Here is a 19769-nt window from a genome sequence, read left to right as displayed (position 1 = left end):
CCAGCCAATTTACTATCCATTTTCTCACACAAAAATTTAAAAGTGTCCGCACCCAAGTAATTCTTATTTTTTGCTTGTAAAGGAATCTTGAGAATTTTAGCCATGATTTTCTTTAATCTTGGGTGAATATTTTTTTAGAAAAGTAAGGTTGATTTGGCGAATTTTGGAGCCTTGACCCAAGGCTTTAGCAAATCTGAACATAACATTTTTTATTATAAGGCATGCTTGGATGTCAGCCTTAGCAAATACCATACAATCATCTGTAAATTGTAGAATTGGAATGGACAGCCCTTGTCTAAAGACTCAACAACCAATAGGCCTCCTAGGAACAAAAGCTTTCCTTAAAAGATTCAAAGAGAGGGCCTTGCACAAATGACAAAAACATATGGAGACAAAGGGTCTCCTATCCGATCCCCTTGGAAGGAGTGATTTCTCTTAAAGGGACACCATTTATCAAAATCTGATGTCACCATCCTATTGCACTCTATGACCCAACTAATCCAAGTACTATGGAATCCAAATCTTCTAAGGACTTTATCGATGAAATCCTAATCAAGCCTATCATATGCTTTTCCATGTCAATTTTACATGCCATGGTCCCTTTTTACCCTTCTTTTTCTTCATAGTATGCATAACCTCATGGGCAATGGGAACATTGTCTGTAATTTGTCTTGTTGGAAAGAATGCACTCCGAAAAGGGGAGATTATATAATTAAGAAATGATTTATTCTATTAACCAGAATTTTTGAGATTATTTTATAAATGACATTTCACAAGCTAATGAGTCTATAATTATTTATCGTTTCAAGGTTGGAATATTTTGGAATAAGTGTGATGAAAGTTTTGTTAATAATCTTGTTCATCATACCAGAATGGAAGAAAGCTTTCACCACACTACAGATGGAATTTCCAATTATGGCCCAATATTTTTTTTTAAATAAAGCATTAAACCCATTAGGACCTAGAGCCTTGAGGTCCTTCATAGAAAAAAAAATTGTCTTTTATTTCTTCATTTGTCACTTCCCTAATAATGGGCAAACTTTGTTCATTGGAGATGCATGGGCTAATAACTTCTATAAACTCCTCAATATTACCTGGAGTTTCAACTTTAAACCAATTCTCAAAGTTTTCACTTAGAAAATCAGCAATGTTCTTCTGATCACAAATCCATTCTCCATTATTATTTTTTATCTTTGTAATTTTATTCTTGTTCTTCCTTATAGTGGTTGTAGTATGGAAGAAACTATTTTTTTCTACGGAGAAGTATGGACAGGCCCAATGCAGATTTTTGATATCCACTACAGAGCTATAAACATTCAAAATGTCAAAAACCCCCACTCTACACACTAATGCTCACCCGTGAATTGGCATCAATTCCGAGTAGGCACCCACCCCAATTGTACTTTGGGCCTAAAAATTCTAACCCTGTGCTGAACCGTCATTCTTCCTTTTTTCTATCTCCTAATTTAATCTAATTAAGTCTTGCTTTTTGGGCCCAATATGTTTCTTTTCTAGCAAGGATTGAGTTGAGATGTCTTTGAAGAGCAGTTTCCAAATTTAATAGGGAATTATTTTGTGGATCATTCAATAAATTCAACTGGACTTCTCCCAATTGTTTCATAATTTTCTCTTTTAATTAGAAGATATTACCAAACTTTCGCTTATTCCAATCTCTCAAATTTATGACTAGAATATTTCTTTTTTCTTTAATAAATTAAATGGCTTTTGATCCCTCAAAATAACAACTCATAGCTCAAGACTTTAGTCGAGGCACCACATAGCCTTAAACCTGAAAGGCTTAGGACCTAAATTCAACTTTTCATCCGTTTAGAGAAGGAGAGGAGAGTGATCCGATGCAAGGAAAGGGAGGTTTATAAGATTAGCATCCGGATGGCTCATCCTCCACAAATTATTTGAAAAGACCCAGTCAGGTCTCTCTTTGACATTACAATTTCTCCATGTAAATTGTAATCCTTGCACTTCCATCACAATTAAGATGCATGAATTAATAAAATCATTAAAGTCCTTAGTTTGACTATTAGGAACTGTCCTACCACCCCACTTATTATCATTACTTCTAAGGCATTATAATCCCCCATGACACATCAAGGTTGGTTAACATTATCAAAAATATCCTTAAGCCAAGACCAAACAGTTCTTTGCTCTATACAGTTTGGCGGGGCATAGACAAAAGTGCATAGTCAAGATTTGTTTAACACTAGATCCTCACCTAGTGCATGAATGATTCTATCATTTGAAAAGATAACATTAAGATTGTAGTGATTGTTGTTCCACAAAATCTATAAACCATCTGAACCCTAATGGATTCAACAAAAACATAATCATCAAAAGGAAAAGTTCTTAATATTTTGTTTGCACGCTCTGGATCTACTCTAGTTTCTATCAGAAAGCATAAACCAACATTGTGAGAGTTAGAAAGATCAGACTTGGCTTCTTAGGCAAGGTCCCCCCCTAACATTCCAGATTAGTACTTTCATTGTCAACCTCCTTAGATATCAGGCCCATATTATCCCCTTTGAAGGAAGCCTTCTTTTGATCAATCTACAACTCTTTCCTTTCCTCTTGTATTTCTTGGTCATCCCAATCCTCTTCCATTTCACCTTCCCCTTCCAATTCCTTATCATAAAAAATTTCATCTCCAATTCCCTCAAGATTCTCATCGTCTTTATTGAAATGATCATGAGAGAGATTCTTCCCCTCACAAGGTTCTGCCTTGCTCTTGTTTTTATCCGTAGCATTGAGTTTTTGAACCCACACCGGTTTCAGGTTTATAGGCTACAGTGGTTCGATGGTCATGTGGCTTGGGTTGATGAAGTTGAATCCAATATTCTTCCTTATGCGATCCTTTCTCTGGTTTTTGACTTAGGTCCAATTTTGTTTCTTCCTATTCCAAGTTTTATTTTTAAAAGAACCCTCCTCGTTATTTTTAGATCCAGTGATTTTTTTTGCCACACCAGTTCTCTTATGTTGGACTACTGTCCATCCTTCTTCACCATTTTTGTTTCGAATCTCAAGACACTTGTTAGCTTGGTGCCCACGCCAGCCACAATTCAAACATATATAAAAAATGTAATCTTAGAATGCCTTAATCTTATGCTTTTGACCTCCAGAAGTTAGAGGCATTTGTAGCTTGATGGGTTTGGTAAGGTTGACACAAACACAAAATCGAGGATAAACAACTCTCAGAAACTCTTCCATGTTGGAATCAAGCTTTAGCACCGGTCATATTTCTTGGAGGATAATTTCTAGTTCATCTCTTGACTAGCAATCAAGAGGGAGACTAGGTAATCAAATCCAAAGATCAACTTCTTCGATCTTTGTTGTGAGAGGGTTGAAGTTGTTCATCTATTGGAAGGGAACCAAGCATTTCCCATTAACGCTGAACCATGGACCTTCGTTGAGGATTAGATTATAATCTTCGATGTTGGTGAATGATAGGAGGAAACTGTTACCAATGAAGCGGATGTAAGTTTTACATTTAATACCCCCACTTCATTGCTCTTTCCATAATGACCTTAAGGCCTCATTTGCTTTTCGGTAAATTACTTACTCGGGTAAATGCAATTATCTGGGTAAGTTTTGGGTAAGTTTTTCCTGGAAAACACTTACCCAAGTAGGTGCATTTACCCATCTTTTATTTTCTAGGTAAATAAGGCAGTGACCATTTTAGCCATAGAAATCCATTAGGCTCAGTTCGGAAGAAGTACAGATACAAATATGTAGAGTGCAAAATCTAATATTTTGTATCTATTTGTACTGTACATATTTGCAGTTGTACTCTTTCCAAACTGAGCCTTCCTAAAAAAGGGCATTTTTGTCCCATTCAAGTATCGAAAACTCTCCTTATATAGGAAAGTTATTTACCCACCTAGGAGATAAGTGTCACGTTCCTGGGTAAGTGATACTTAGAAAAATAAACTTTCCCTAATTCCCACATAAAACTGAAAAAAAGAATATGAGATTATTGATCAATGGAAACCAAAATCCCATTAACCAACTATCCCCCTCTCTCGAAATCCAAAAAAAAAGAGGTTCAGGCTCCCCAAGAATTTTTACAATTGGGGATAGTGCCCATCACTTGTCTTGGTTGTCTCTCCGTTTTGATCTCGTCGAGATTAATCGACCTAGCAACTTTGGAGTCTTCCTTTATAATGACGGAACGGGATCTGCTCCTCACACGGGGTGCCTCACATGTACATCCACCGTGCATTGGGAACATCTCTTGTGAATAATAACTTATAAGTACGGGAGATGTTCCCAATACATGGTATGATGTGCGTGTGAGGCGCGAGTGAGGCGCCTTGGGTTAGGAGCAGATCTGGTCTCTATAATGACCCCTGCCCCTGAATTGGAATTCCTGGGATTTGTTATTCCAATCATTCAGAAAAAAGTAAGCAGTTTCACGGTTGGGTTTGATTCGATGGATGACGTGGCATATCTGTAAGTGGGGCAGTGGAGAATATTTATGCAGGGGGCCTGGTGTGGGGTGGTGCGTAAATTTCCGCTACAATGTGCCAATCAGATACAGACGTTAGCAACCCCGCCAGTTGGCACCCTAAAACTTCTGCCGTGGATGTGTTTTACAGATGGAATGTCGCGTCTATGAAATCCGGAGAACAAGGGGACCTACCCTTTTTATTAAAACAAATAAAATACAGAAATTCTCTTTCTCTCTCATCTCTCATTGTGGAGCTCTTTCCCTTACCTCCTCGGCTCCTCTGCTGCAGCTGCAAACCAAAGCAACGGGAAAAGCACAGAGTATTTGAGAGAATATAGAAGCTCGCAATACGACGATGGATCCCGATTCATTAGCCAAGGCGTTTGTGGAGCACTACTACACGACCTTCGATGCAAATCGTGCGGGCCTCGCTAACTTGTATCAGGAGGGCTCAATGCTTACTTTTGAGGGTCAGAAGATCCAAGGCTCACAGAATATTGTAGCCCACCTGACCGGCCTTCCCTTTCAACAGTGCCAGCACAGCATTACCACCGTTGACTGTCAGCCCTCCGGCCCCGCCGGCGGCATGCTTGTCTTCGTCAGTGGCAATCTTCAGCTCGCCGGCGAACAACATGCCCTCAAGTTCAGTCAGGTATATTATCAAAGTACTTGTTATTGTAATCTCCTTTTTTAGGTCCTCTTTTTTATTCTATTTAAACGCTTCTGTGGTTTTTTAGGGTTTTATTTGTCGGAATCTCTTGTTCGATCTGTTTCTGGTTATTGAGTTCTGAAACTTGATTGGTAGTGGTCGATTGTTATCGCGTAGATGATGCAGAGCTGATTTTTAATTACATTTGTTCTTAACAAGAAAAAAAAAAGAATTACCTTTGTTCTTGATCATCTTAATTGCTCGTTAAGGTATTATGATCCGGCTGTTGTTGTTGTAGACCTGGATAGCAGTTTCTCTTCTTCTTATATGTGTGGTTTTAACATAGATTTAGGGTTTTTGTTGTACTTTTTCTGTTTGTGATGCTTTGGATGAGTTTGAGCTATGAACTTGATCATGGTGGTAACTATGATTCGTTTAGAAATCGCAATAACTACAGCCCATCTTTGTTGATGTTGTTTTTGGTACCTATGGTAGCGATTGATTTATTGGTGATTCAAAGCTGGACTTGGCTGCTTTCAGTTTGCGGAGAAGCTTGTGTCTTTGTGTATTTTTTTTTTTTTTTTCATTATAGATACTTAACTCTGTCCCTTTCGTTCCTCAATGTTTTCTTTTGGTAATGCCAATTACTATGAATTTTCTTGGTTGTCTTATACTAATATCTTTTCAATTCTCTTTCTCTTTATTCATTTTCCATCCAATAGCCATGGGCATGTATCATTATTGTTGTTTCTTAGTTGGAAATTCAAGCCGGTCTGGCAATTCTGTCTCAGATTTGGGTTTCTTCTTTATTGAGGTTTAGTAATATTTGGTTTTCATAAGTTCAAACTGCACTTGTTTTGTTCTTTTGATTTAGATTTGTATCTCAGCCATTCTTCTTTGCACACTTGTATTTACTAATGTAGGCAGCTCTTTTCTCTTAAGATCATTTTGGAAATTGTAATTCTACAAGGACTGCTACTAGCTACTTGAAGTCAAATATGAAATAAATTAATAGGTTGGGGTTCACATGCTTGAAGTGCCTTTGTTCCATTCCCACTCTACATATGTTTGTTTTAACTTCCATCTTTTCATTTGAATATGTTTTTTATTTTATGCTTATGCATTTTAGTTTAAGCCAATAGGGTTTTTTTCTTAAATATTTATCTGTCAAAAAATATTTGGTTTCTTTCTAAAATTTAAGTTTATATTTTTATGTATTACTTTTTTTTTCCAACAACTGTGCCCTGCTTCAAAAAGGTGTTCCCCCTGCCATGTGCCATGGGCTCTAGAAGGCCTTTTGCTTTTAAAACACTGGAGTTGCTTCCATCTAGAAGAGAACTTATACCAGTTACTACTTGATTAGCTGTTTGGGTGACCTAAACACAGAAAGAAGACGGTTTTTCTTTCATATAGCCACATATTTTGATCCATAAGGGCCATAACTGACAACATGAATGGGAAATGAGGCATTTCCAGCAGCTAATGTAGAAGGTGCAGGAAGAAGAGAAGTTATCCAGCTTTTCGTTCCCCATCTATGTCGGGACTCCTTGTAGGTCTGATTATATATCTCTCCACTTAACTAGATACTACCCTTTCAGTATTAGATTTCTCTCTATCTGCTCTATGGTAATCAAATTACACCATCAGATTTTGGCTTATATACTAAGCTTCTAACCTTTGCAAACATCAAAGTATATGGTAAACTGAATAGTCATTACTCATTAATTTGATATTTGGTATTTTGGTCAGATGAGTAATGACCGTTCAGTTTTACCATATACTTTGATGTTTGCCTGCACGGACCATATTGGTTAATCCATTTGCTGATCAGTAATTGACCCATGGTTGCGGTATAGCAGATCAGCTACTTTGATGTTTGATCTGCACAACATGGTTGATCTGTTATACTGCAACCATGTTGTCATTGGGATTGGTTAAGTTTTCCTGTCAAATGAGAAGGATATGTTAAGTAGTTAATCCATTTGCTGATAGCATCGGATTAGGTTGAGTTCTTCAAGTTAGGAATTATTAATTTTTGGTTTCTGAATCCAGTTGATGGTTACGCCAAGAATTTATAATTCTGGAAGTCTGGAACTTGAGTTTGGTTGCATATTGCCTTTGACTCTTTGCATGCTAGGGCTCTTGGAAGACTTTTTATCAGTCTGAGATTCTTGAAAGATTTTTTTCTTTTCAGATTAGGGTTCTTAGGAGATGCCTCAAATTGGAGAAGGGAGAGGCTAATTCTCTCAATAGATTGGACCCTATGACCTAAGGATATTCCGTTGACATGTTTATTATTTATATAAGCTTGAGAATGGATATTCTAGTTTAATTTTTGTGGAATTTGGAGGCTGAATGAGAAAGTTGGTAGGGAGAATGGGTGCTTTCCCTTAAAGATGGGGAGATCCTCCCTTCTACTTCATTTAGCTTGAGGTAAAGGGTTGTCTGTTTCCATTGCAGTGTCATTGCTGTTGCTGTTGACATTTTTTTTGTTGGATGTGGATACATGATCATTTTCATGTTATTTACCTCATTCACAATCTCTTCGCTGTATTGGACAGTAAACTTCATATCTTTGTTCCTTTTAGAAGGTAACCATGTCAAACATGCAAAAGGTACATCTACTTGTTTTCATTCCTTTTTTTAAAGAAAAAGAAAGGAAAACCATGTTAAGATTCCTTGATAATTGTGGTCTTATTTTGGTATGGTAATTCCTGATTTGATGATTGGTCCTCCAATCCACCTAGAGGTATTTAACAGTAACACTAAGGTCAGTTTGGAAAGAGTTCAAATACAAATGTGTACAGTGCAAATACATATAAAATAATACAAAATGCAAGGTTTTGTACTCTACAAATTTGTATGTGTACTCCTTCCAAACTGAGCCAAAAAGTTCTGATTTTGCAAATACTGACTAGATTTAGGTCCTGCTTCATTTCCACTTTGCTAATTTGTACTTGACCAGAATCTGACCCTAGCCAGTCTCTTATGTTCGTACTTTCTTTTTTCATGTTTATTATTCTATTTTGGTTCAGGTTGTGATCTCCCTCTTGACAGTCCATCTGCAGTGAATATCAGTGTTCTACCATGTATTGTTATTTAACTACAGATAGAAATAAAACAGGTATCTAAAGAAAAGGCCATTGCCCAATGTTGGTCCCAGCTACCTTGGGCCTTGGGAGGGGTAGACTGGATACCACCCTAACCTTTAATTTTTTTTTGTTCCCCCCTGCACAAATTGGCTTCTCTCAGACTTGAACCTGCATTCTCATGCTTGCCAGCCTGACACTTTACCATTACACCAAGTAATGGCAACTATATCTAAATTCTAAAATTAACACCCAAGATATTCTCACACTTTCTCCTATTACTGAAACATTATGGCCCCTATTAATTTACCTTAACAATTTTGCCATAGGGAAAAAACGTGTAATTGTGCAAGGTGCCAACCAGCTGGTTGGGTAAGGTCTCCTGAAAAAAGTGTAATAGTTATTAATTCATTTAGTACCATAAATCTGTTTTGATTTCTTGGGTTTTCAGGTTACCTGCCCTGACTCCACAACGAAGTACTGGCTTGTGGATTTCTAATTGATGCATTTGAATTTCTGAACACGAACTATATGCTTAATGGGTGCTTATGTTTTTCAGTGAATAATAGCAAAAGCATATTTTTCTTAACATAACTTCTGTAATTGGTTTTTTATGAGTAAGGGCTATTTATGCTGCAAGTTTTAACATCTACATACACCGGAGGACGTTTCCACAAATATGTGGTTTTGTAATTATTTCTATTTGTCAGATCCTGTCCTCCTTGGGTGTACGTAAATTTTAAGATCCTTACAATTGAATGGTATTTAGGTGTTGTCAGATCCTATCCATAGATGAGATGAAATGGTGCAGTTTCATCCGTGCTCATGATAAAGAATTTGCTGAAATAATGCATTTTCTTTTGTCATGGGAAATGTTGCAAAGAGCCTTAGTGCAAAGAAGAATATTTGTGTCAAGAGTGCTCAACTGTCTGGTTCTTTTGGAACGAGGATTTGGTGTTAGGTGGGCCCATTTTTTGGTGGCTTTATCTGTTTTATTAGCATTGAAAGTGGTCAAGATTAAATCATCTCTCCTCTGATCTAACCTTGCTGAGGATAGTGTTTTTTCTCCCTCCAGGATCTATTGGTTCCTATTTTTTCATCGAGATTGTGGTTTGGAGTGTTCATCGGGTTGATATTTTCTTGTGTAGGGTTACAACTTGGGTATCAGAGTTGACACTGCATCTGACCAGGACCTTGGCCGGGCTCATTCAAAATTTGATAAAACCTCAACCTGAGCCTGCCCAAGTCGCAACACTATTCCTGAGTTTGTCCTATTGGAAAAGGCAGTTCTGTATGGGCAGAGTTGGTTGCATTTTAACAAGGTTTTGAAGCTAGCCTACTCTTCTGCTCTTCAGGCTGGTCTTGTTTGATTGTATTGAAGGGGATTGCTGGGTGTTTGGCATTAGCTTCTTTGATGAGCTACTCGTTCAGGTGGATTCTAGGTCTGCTAACATTTTAGTTATTAACTTGCTTGAGGGAAAAGAGAAGAGTTGGGGTGGGCAGTGCCGCGGGGGGGGGGTGATTGAAATTGAACCTGGTTCAGAGAGTACCAAGCCCTGGGGCCGCTCAGTACTTTGAGGGTTGGCATTGTATATTTGCTGGTTATGTCCACTAATATTCTATGTTTTCATTGTTAGTTCTCTGCTATTGGTTTTCTGATAGCCTGGGATTTTCTTACTTCCATCGAATTAGTTTTGATAAAAGTCATTTTATTGTTGCTGCTAAAACAAAAAAAATCACGGTGCAATACATCGTCACAAATGTTTAGTTTGTGTCTTGCGCATGGCAAGAAATCCTCTTGTTACCTTGTGGTTTTGTGAAAGGAGTGTGGTATTCTGAGTTGTGTTTGAGTCATCTTGCTATTCATCATTGTCTCATTGGTTTCCTTATTCTCGTTGCTAGTCTCACCATATTTTGTACTCGTCCATTCTTTTGCTTGCAGATGTTCCATTTGATGCCCACCCCACAGGGAAGCTTTTATGTATTAAATGACATTTTCCGGTTGAACTATGCTTAAAAAATGAGGGCGACCACCTGAGAACTAGAGTGGTTGGGACTTGGGATGTCTGGAACCGCCGATACCAGTTTGCTAAATCCTGTTTAGTTTTTAGACAGAGAATTGGGGGTCTTTGTTTTTTTTTCTTTTAAATATTAGTGGTTGGTTGGTTGGTTGTTTGTGTTTTTACCTTTTAAATATTATATTATATCTTGGGAACCACCTGGGATTTGCTTTGTTGTTAAGTGGTTTGGCTGATTGGATGATGCACCGCCCTACAATTCCAACAACTAGAGGGCCTGGGAGATTTGATGGCTTTTAAATTTTGCATTATCATTATATTTATTTTCAAATTTCTATTCTATGTATGTCTCGTCTCTCTTCATTTCTTGCAACTTGCAACTGAACTCAAGGCAGGACCCGCGGAATGTGTGTGGTTTGGGTGGAAAAATTCTCGAACTAATTAAAAAAAGAGGACGAGATGCTCCTTTTTGAGGGTTGGATAGTGGAACTCCTTCGAACTCCCTCTCACTGGTAGTCTTCAAGTTTCGATTGTCTTAATTTTAAGCTCTCCAAGGAAGTCTAATTTTAAGCTTTTTTTTTTTTAAGCCGAATTCTGAAATTTGCCATGTAATGGAAGGGAAACCATTCGGACCATGGATGTGATGATTAGTCCTCGTATTATATTGTGACTTGGAATGCTAGAAAAGAAAAATCATGGGCGTGGGTTTCCCGATTCCCTATAAAATGGTAGATGTAATGTTTGGGTTTTTTACTTGTGGGACTGCTTGCTTGTGCGAGACAATGGGTATACGCCACATGCTTGCCACGTAGTATTGAAGTGCCTTGCTTAGCCCATTTTGTCACCGTGTCTGTCGTCTGTGCACTGCTGCAACTGCAAAAGGGAATCAAAGGTAAGAGCCAGACGAAGAGCTGATTTGAAATTGAAACGTAACGATGCGCCCTCTCCCTTTCCACTTGTTTGTGTAATTGTGTTTGGTTGGTTTGCATATTCCTGCCTTTTAGAAATTAGGGTAAAAGACAGGTTTCGCCTAAATACCAAGACATTTCCTTTTTCTGAAGGTTTCACTTGAAATTGAATATTAAAACATCCTCCTTTTCAAATTGTATCAGACGAAAACTTCCTCTTGATTAGCACTCGTTTGCACATGTCATCATGTGGGTTAATTTATTTTTTTTAAACCCAAAATTGCTTTTTATTGCCTTGCCATGAAACTAAAAACAATATATGGTACAATGATCCATTTGCATCTTGGAGCTAACATATGCCTGAGGCTGAGATACTTTCGTACATACTTTGTAAGATTTTAATGGACCAATTTTGAGACAAGCTTCATCTCATCCTGAAGAGTCATGGGCCCTTAGTTTGGTGGAGCCTATTTATTTTATCGGAGAATGTAGTCTTGTATCTCTGCAAATGTCTTTATATCTGACTCCCACAACCAGCAATCAAATTCCTATGGCATCGGCTCCCACTTTATTTGCCCTTTGTTCATCTCTAACATGCACTGCTTTTTCAGCCTCCAAATTGATATGATCTTAGGTAGCTTTGAAGATCTCTGCATCTTTTTTTTTTTTTTTTTATCTTATTTTTGTATATATCCAACTTCTGATGATATAACAGTGACATCAAACAAATTTGCAACATCAATGGAATCCTTAAATGGTATCCTCAAGGCTCAAGTAAGTGTCAAAGTTGGAAACTCCAGCACCTCTCGGTAGGCACATTGTTTCAAAAGCCCAATTTGGAAGTCTGCATGACGTTGCTATTTGCAAAATGCTCTATACCTTTTCAAACTAGTCTTCATTTTGGAGCAACCAGTTGCTTTAGAAACAATAAGTCTCCAAAATGGCTGCCCATCTCCTTGATATCGAAGCTTTTCAGGCCATGGGAAGCTATCCTGAATCCTTCCTTTATCTTTGTTGCACTCCACTCAGTCTCAAACCATATTTCCTCCCAATAGCCGTTTATGTTTCCTCAACGGGCTTTGCCAACTGCAAAAGGTTTCCCCTATATCATAAGCCCTCTTATTTGATCCTCTATCTGTACGTATCTCCATGGAAGAGCACACTACTGATTTTGATAGCTTAACATTCTTTAAAGGTTTTACTCCTCGCAGGAGTACTCTTGCAAAGGATTTCATCCAGCAAACTTGTATATCTTAATTCAATGAGTTCCTATATTTAAAACCGAAGATAGAAGACAGAGTTCTGAAGCTTGGACTTCAAATATAGAGCATTGATGAAAAAAAGAGGTGAGCTATTTGTTTGCAGTTATAAGTACCTCTCATTCATTATTACAGCCATCAGTCATCCTGGTACGTTTTCCATTACAGTTTCGGTGGTTTTCTTTTGAAAATTTAATAAATAATGAAGGGCAGATAGGTCTTTTGATCAATTATGTCAAATATAACGTATCTTGTTCACAGAAGGGAGGGTTAAGTTCTCTCACCTGTGAATCTAGAGGGGATGTATGAGTCTTTAACTATTTATATTGAAAACCCAGGGGAGATACGTCTTTTACCCTAGTAATTTGATTAGAATGTCCGCCTCTCCCTTTACACTCCACGTACTGTACCACTTACGTATGTGGTTACGTACCTCCTCTATAATTGGGATCTGCTCCTTAGTCACAGAGGTGCATAAGGACCTCACAGCCCTATCCCACTGTGTATCGGGAACATCTGTCAAAGGACAGGAGATGTTCCCAATACACACGGTGGGATGGAGCTGTGAGGTCTGTGTGAGATGCGCTCGGTGAGGAGAAGATCCGGGTATACCTTGTAGATGAGATTGAGATTGGCTAAAACTCAGCAGCGGCAGAGGACGTTACAAATTACAATACATAGAGGATGATGTTTTGAAGTATTTCAAATCAATGCTGTTTGATGCAGATGCTTGCTGCTTGCTGGTGGGATTTTTTATTCTTGGTACTAATAAAGAAGATGCCTCACCAGTCACCTCTACTCTACACATGTCCAATCAGATGGCTACAACTTATCTAATGGGGTTCTTGTCTACGCCACAAGGAAAGGCTTACCGAAGTTGAAGTTGAACACGTCGCAGAATAGAGAGACCTTTGATAGCAAGCTTGGAAGGGAGTACTAGGCAGTCGGAGCTTCTGAACGAAATACAAGGTGGCGGTCCTACTGATTTCTGTGATTCAGTTCACGAGCTGCCATAGTGAATAAAATCTGGGATTTCTACGTCGGTGTGTAATTAGCCAGATGGAGATAGGAAAAATCTCCTTCAGTTAAAAACCCTAAAGTACCAGTCAGTCTGTCAGTCAGACAGACTCAGACCAATTTCGAATCGGAGAAACCTAACAAAATCGCGGAGACTGAGAGAATGGATGCATGTATGAGTATGATGTATGACTGGACAGCTGCAAAAAGAAATAAAGAACAAAATGCAAATGCAAGCCTCTGCCTCTCTATTGAATTTGATTTTGAATACATATATATGATATATCGACTGACAGTATTCCTATGCTATGCTATGGTATTAGTATTATGAAGACCCAAATTATTTATTTGGGTTTTAATTAGAACAAGAGGGGAGTAGGGGACACACGCACGCACGCACACCCTTGAATTGATAATTGATTTAATGGCGGAGTGTGGTTCTAGTGGTGAGAGACGACCTCATGTCTACAATTGCAGATTCATCTGCACCCAACTTGATCGCTTCTTTGCTCGCTCTTATGAATCTTAATACAGCGCCCTTCACATAATCATGAGCCTCTTTCACACTCATTTTGTTAGTCATCCCCTCAGGGAAGCTGCTCAATAAGTGGTCACCGTTCAGAACTGCAGCTAATTGGACTATCTCGCTCTGAAACTCAGACAGCTTTCCATCTTCTTTCGCTTCTGTCTTTCTTAAAGGGGTCACTTCCGGCAGTACCTCTGTAACAAAGAAAAATTTTTGCTCACTTGTTAAATCTTAACATCAACAAATTGGGTTCGAGTATTAATTTTAGACCAGAAGAGATGGCTGGAATATATACCTGGGCAATCAGTTCTAGGGGACGTTAATCCTCCCAGGACATGCTCAAACGTCCCGGCCCAAGCATCTCTGTGCGTCAAGAAATTGGAGTTAAGGTTGAATATCTTCTTGATTGTTGCGGGTATTGAAGAGTGCTCGAACTCCGAGTCTGGAGTAGGCCCATTTGGGGCACTGATTACTGCAGATTAACACATCCAAATTTCAAACAGATAAATCAAACTTGTTTTATGCCGCACAAGTAAAGCTAATTTGAATCGTGAATCTGCAGCAAGTGCAGATGAATAAACCAGCAGAAACAATTTCCTATTCAGGATTGCTAGGATCAGAACCTGAAGAAGAAAAAGGGAAAGAGAACAAGTTAATATTACCAGTCCCTTTCTTTATCCATGGAGAGACCATGATTGTCGGCACTCGAACTCCCAAGCGATCAAACTTGAAGAAGTAAGGAGCAGGGCCAGTGTTGCCGTCTGGGTTGGGCACATTCACATAGGGAGTCTTAACGTGATCAAAGAACCCACCGTGCTCATCGTAGGTAATAACCAGAAGCGCCTCGTTCCACTGAGGACTTGATCTCAATGTCTCGTAAACCTCCTTCACTAGCTTCTGCCCACTTGCGACATCGTGAGAAGGGTGGTCGTCGTTGGCGGGTAACCCTTTGAGATCGAAATATCTTGGCTCGATCACCGTTAAGTTTGGCAATTTGCCTTCTCTGGCATGCTTCTTGAACTTGAAATCGAACTGATGGAACTTGAATATGTATTTCAATTTTCTCAGATTCCTGTAGAAGAGAGTGGTAGGAATGTTCTGGAAGTAAATGCCGAAGTCCAATCCATTCTCATGGAGAGAATCGAAGATGGTTTTCTGTGGGTACCCTCTTGCTAGCTGCTTCGGAACATGGCTCGTCGAGCCATGAGAAGTCGCAGAGTAGACGAAGAGCCTATTTGGTTGTGTCGGCCCAGGAATTGAAGAGAACCATCGATCAAACACGGCGAATTCCCGCACCAGGGAGGCGTAAACGGGTACAGATTCGGGTTTGAAGCCTTTCATGACAGTGTCTGAGAGGTTGGAGAGCATTGCCATCGCCTGTTGGACAAATCCTGACATGGAAGGAATGAGGCTGGATCCGAACACCTGCTCCTGGACGTCCTGAAAGGAGTGGCCGGGGTCTGGGTCGACAAATTGGGCATCGTCAGTGAAGCAGATTGAATGGGACTGGGGGGATTTGGTTGAGACTGGGTTGCATTCGTTGCCTGTGACTCCATTGATGGATGGATTGACATATTTCTTCATCCATCCGAGCATGTGATCGAAAGACCGATTCTCCAGGACAAGGACTACAATGGTCTTGATGGGTTGTTGGATAGAAGGAGCAGAAAACGTGGGGTGAGAGGCATAGGAAAGGGTGAGGAGGAGGAGTATGAGGAGTCTCGGAAGAGTTGAGACCAGGGGAAATTGTCTGGTTTTGAATCTCCCCATTTTTGGTGACCAAGGCTCGGTGTTTCTTTTCTTTTCTCCTTACTCTGTCATTCTCTTTTAGTCTCCTGCTTTCCCCTGGAATAAATAAGCCAGCGATTTCGAGTGAAACGGGTTTCTTTTTGTGGAGGAGATGAAGCTGAATCTGTCTAAGCCACAACGAGAGAAAATCCGTCTTATCAATCACGGACTCGCTTTGAGAGGGAGAGGGATCTAGAAAAGAAGAAGGAAACAAAAGGGGAAGCCACTGCTGGTTCAAACTCAGAGAACAGTAAAATTTGATGGTAAAGTAGAGAGAGATGGGTCTATGGTTTCTGTTACACTCTAGTCTAGACAGAAAAAAAAAGGAAAAAAGTAAAACATTTTTTTTTTAGTTTTTTCTTCTTCCCAGTCCCTTGATTTCACCACCAACTCTGTGCATTTTATCACGGGAAGTAGAGAAGCCAAATCCCAAATGGCAATGCAAGCAGTATATTGTGGCCAAATGGAAATGGGTGCTAGTGTGCTACCGTTCCCCTCTCCCTCTCTCTCTCTCTCTCTCTCTCTCCATTATTTTCTCCGATTTAAGAAGAATTAACTAATTATGTATCAACGTAACTCACTGAGCTGTTATCTGGTATCGAGTCTTCAACTCTTTACTGATTTAGAAGCTGAAGGTATCATTTTGATATTTTCTGTCAGAACCAGTGTCCTTCCCCCCTTCCTGATATTGTCTGTGTTGTGAATTGTAATAACTGATAAAACGTGCCCAAAGGCCAAAACGTATACTAGGAAAGCGCCATTATTGATACACAGATCATACACCAGATGGCATGGTCCATATTAATTAAAAACTGCTGTTTTATTGGCTGGGATATACCAATTGAGTGGTTACCATTCATCTGCTCAGATCAAATGCAGTACAGCAGTTTTTCACTCTTCAATGCTTCTTAACCGGATTAGGCTAGCCTACTGCCTATCTACTACATCCACTCGCCTTTTCCCATGTAATCGTACCTTCACTTCACAAGTATCAAACTCCATCCATCTAATCTATTATGTCACGAATTTTCATTTTACATATCGGAGTACCGGTCTTGTATTGAGGAACCAACCAAGGGCTCACTGTGCTTATAAGTTATAACAGAACACATAATTTTACTGAGCTAAGTATGAAATGGTGCCTACAGCTTACTGGTCTTTTTTTTATTTACTACGAGCGCGTCTCACACCAACCTCACGTTAAATTCACATTACTCAGTCTTGAACATGGTTTAAAGTATTGGGCGTATTGTGTGTATTTTCTGAAAACTATACGCTTTTTAAATAAAAAAATCCTGTTTTTAAATTCTCAAAAAACCAAAATTTGAAAGCTATTCATCACTGACATCTTTAAGGTTTTTCTTTTGTATTTTTTTGGCTTTACGATTTTAACTTTTGAAAACAAGTAAATTTACTTGTCATCATGTTTGACTTGCGAGAATTGATATTTGTTTTTTTTTAAGATCCAAGCCCTTCGAGGTTCTATTAAGAAGTTGTCTGTGATTTCCCTTCTATTGTTGTGTATATTCATTTCATTAACTCATACTGCAAGAGTCTGGTTCGATATATAATAATATATATATATATATAGATTTAATGGTTGTTCTATTGTACATCTTTCAGTGCCCCATATGCTTTCTTTTGTGAAAACAATTAGTAATGCCGATGCATTGAAAATTGGTCGGAGGTGTTTTCAGTGCTTTGTATTAATGGGCATTTTCCAAATATATTGTACTGATGATACTTCCACCAATCCTCCTCCAATTTTAGTACAATTTGGTGGCTGTCCTTTCATCTAGAATAAAATCAGGAATATCTCCATACTTGTAAATTATCATTCATGGGGAGAGATGTTCTCAATACATGGCTGAAAGGCGCTGTACTACAGAAATGATTAATGTTGGAGTAATGGAGTTCACATCTCTATATCTACTCTGATGAAAGCACATCACTCCCTTGCAACTCTCAAATGAAATAGAGATAGAAAATAAACTTATAACATCGTACCTGAATTGCTTTTTAATTATATACATATAAAGCTGGTGTGCTTATGCTTTAACCAATCAATATTCCAGAATTGGATAAATCCCATGGTTGTGTGACAAATAATAACACCCAACGTCAAACCATATATACAGAGAGTGAGTGAGAAATTTATTAATTGGGAGAATTAGCATTTTATGCCTGGCACGGGACACTATGATTCAGTTAATCCGGCCGATCTTCTGTGTGGGTATTTTATTGGCAGCAAGAATTTGTGAAACAATAATAAATTATATATAATAATATTAGTGGCAGAAGATTGTGATTTGTGATAGTGCCACATCTTTCTTACTTGGATGCATCTGATCACGTGGTGCACAAAGAAAGGGCACCGAGAGTCCAGATCATCTCGTGATATACTGGGGCCCAATTTCACATGTGCTGTACTATGATTGTCCACTACTCTTAGATACTTGCCTTGGTCTCAAGGAATATAATGTGGATGTTCATATCTCACTATATATTCATGGCCATCTTCAATCAGGTTTACAATATTCCATGCCATGGTAATGGAGTTTGGATAGCTATTATAATTCTGTGGGGTTCTACTACTACAATATTTATTATTTATAGTCGTAATTCAAATATGCTGTATGCATGCACTAGCTATCTTGAAGTTTCATATATGTCGCTGTGCCTGTGGTCATCAGTAATCACATTCTATATATGCATGCAACCCCTCCAAAGTTCATCCTGAATTGTTGTGGATGTTTCAAACATAATTTTAACTTCAATGCTCCTTAATTTGTATATCTCCATTTTATTCATATATAGCTGATTAGTGTCACCTCTCTTCTACTCGCTACTTATTTCGTAAACTTCCTGGTATTCATTCGGTTTTCAGTTTGCAGTTTGCTCCAAGCTTTTTCTGTTAATGAAGGTGGGTAGTCCATTCCAATCCATCCTTCCAAGTTCCAACCCAAGATTAAGATGCATAGCGGGGACCAGCATTTAATGACGTTGGGATCTGCTGGGTTACCTATTAGCGGGATCCAGCGATGATGGATAACTGGTATCAAATCGATCCTGAGTGGGACTCTTTGGCCATGGGACCTGCACACCACTCTAGGCCGCCAAATAATTCACGAGAGAGAGAAAGAGATCCTATGCTTGGATTTTGAGAAAGTTGGGACTTGGCATTCAAGCGGGTCTCCTCAACTCAACCACTCCCATCTCTGGAGTCAGGACAGAGGGCGTCGAGGTACTAACCAAATTTTCAAGCTCCAAGAAATAAGAATACAGTGGATCTAGGAGCAGATAGGGGGGGGGGGGAGGGAAGGGATTTGGACTCATCAGTCTAAACAAAGGGTTGGGAGATGCATATAATCTCCTTTCATGAAATTCAAGAGATCCCGTGAAAGATCTTGAGAGTCAAAAACATGTCTATTTCTTTTCATAATTCCCAGATTAAGAAGAAAATACGCGCATCTATCTCATCAAGCTTTTGTATTGGAAGGCCCCAAAAACTCTATCTCATCCTCTCATACTTCTGAAAGAAGAAAACCAGAGTTCAAATTGCACCAGATGTCTTATTTATGCCCTCCTTTTCCCATTCTTGATTTATTGATATAAATCAAGAGGTATACCGACTTCTATGCTTAGGAATTTTCAACCTACCATCTGTTCAACGCTGGCAAATTCACATGGAAAGGACTGAGTCTCTGTTTGCTTTTCTTCACAGGACTAATTCTTGCTGTTTTAGGAGTGATGGAGCAGTTGGAAATGTGAGGATTTATATTAATAACACCATGTACCAATATAATCTAGAGCGATACAATCAAAGCGGAAATTTTGGTTAAGGATAATAATGAAGTTTTCACAGAGAACCTCTGCATATTAATGTAGTCTGAAGGAGACGAGTACTCCACCTTACGTTCATACCCCACCTCCAAGAGAACGCCTAATGGACACGATGCGTTGCAAAACTAATTGATCCACGGAATATCTACAACCCCTCAGCAAGACACCAGACAGCAACACAAAGACAGGTAAACATAGATCGAATCATAGAAT

The 19769-nt window shown here is 38.9% G+C and overlaps 2 protein-coding genes, 1 long non-coding RNA gene and 1 pseudogene across 3 annotated transcripts; 2 read left to right on the top strand and 2 right to left on the bottom strand.

The window, feature by feature from the left end:
* Positions 1-4686: 4686 nt before the first annotated feature.
* Positions 4687-10555, top strand: LOC148853494 (nuclear transport factor 2A). The gene is made up of 2 exons (XM_088941549.1): positions 4687-5111; positions 10140-10555. Exons 1-2 carry the CDS (start codon positions 4815-4817, stop codon positions 10212-10214), a joined length of 372 nt encoding a protein of 123 aa, XP_088797675.1. The 5' UTR covers positions 4687-4814; the 3' UTR covers positions 10215-10555.
* Positions 10556-11599: 1044 nt separating this feature from the next.
* On the bottom strand, positions 11600-12358 carry LOC148853493 (uncharacterized; annotated as a pseudogene).
* On the top strand, positions 12335-13635 carry LOC148853492 (uncharacterized). Its single transcript, XR_016094972.1, has 2 exons — positions 12335-12532; positions 13109-13635. It is a non-coding gene; the product is annotated as an uncharacterized LOC148853492 (long non-coding RNA).
* LOC148853491 (non-specific phospholipase C6-like) lies at positions 13613-16424 on the bottom strand. The gene is made up of 3 exons (XM_088941548.1): positions 14588-16424; positions 14221-14397; positions 13613-14119 (listed from the first exon to the last, which is right to left on the bottom strand). The coding sequence occupies exons 1-3, from the start codon at positions 15693-15695 to the stop codon at positions 13821-13823; spliced, it is 1584 nt and encodes a 527-aa protein (XP_088797674.1). The 5' UTR covers positions 15696-16424; the 3' UTR covers positions 13613-13820.
* Positions 16425-19769: the final 3345 nt, after the last annotated feature.

The sequence above is a fragment of the Nelumbo lutea genome, chromosome 4 (assembly GCF_056320005.1).
Source record: "Nelumbo lutea isolate HS-2025 chromosome 4, American lotus-T2T, whole genome shotgun sequence".
Classification (NCBI taxonomy): domain Eukaryota; kingdom Viridiplantae; phylum Streptophyta; class Magnoliopsida; order Proteales; family Nelumbonaceae; genus Nelumbo; species Nelumbo lutea.
This window is presented reverse-complemented; position numbering and strand designations above follow the sequence as displayed.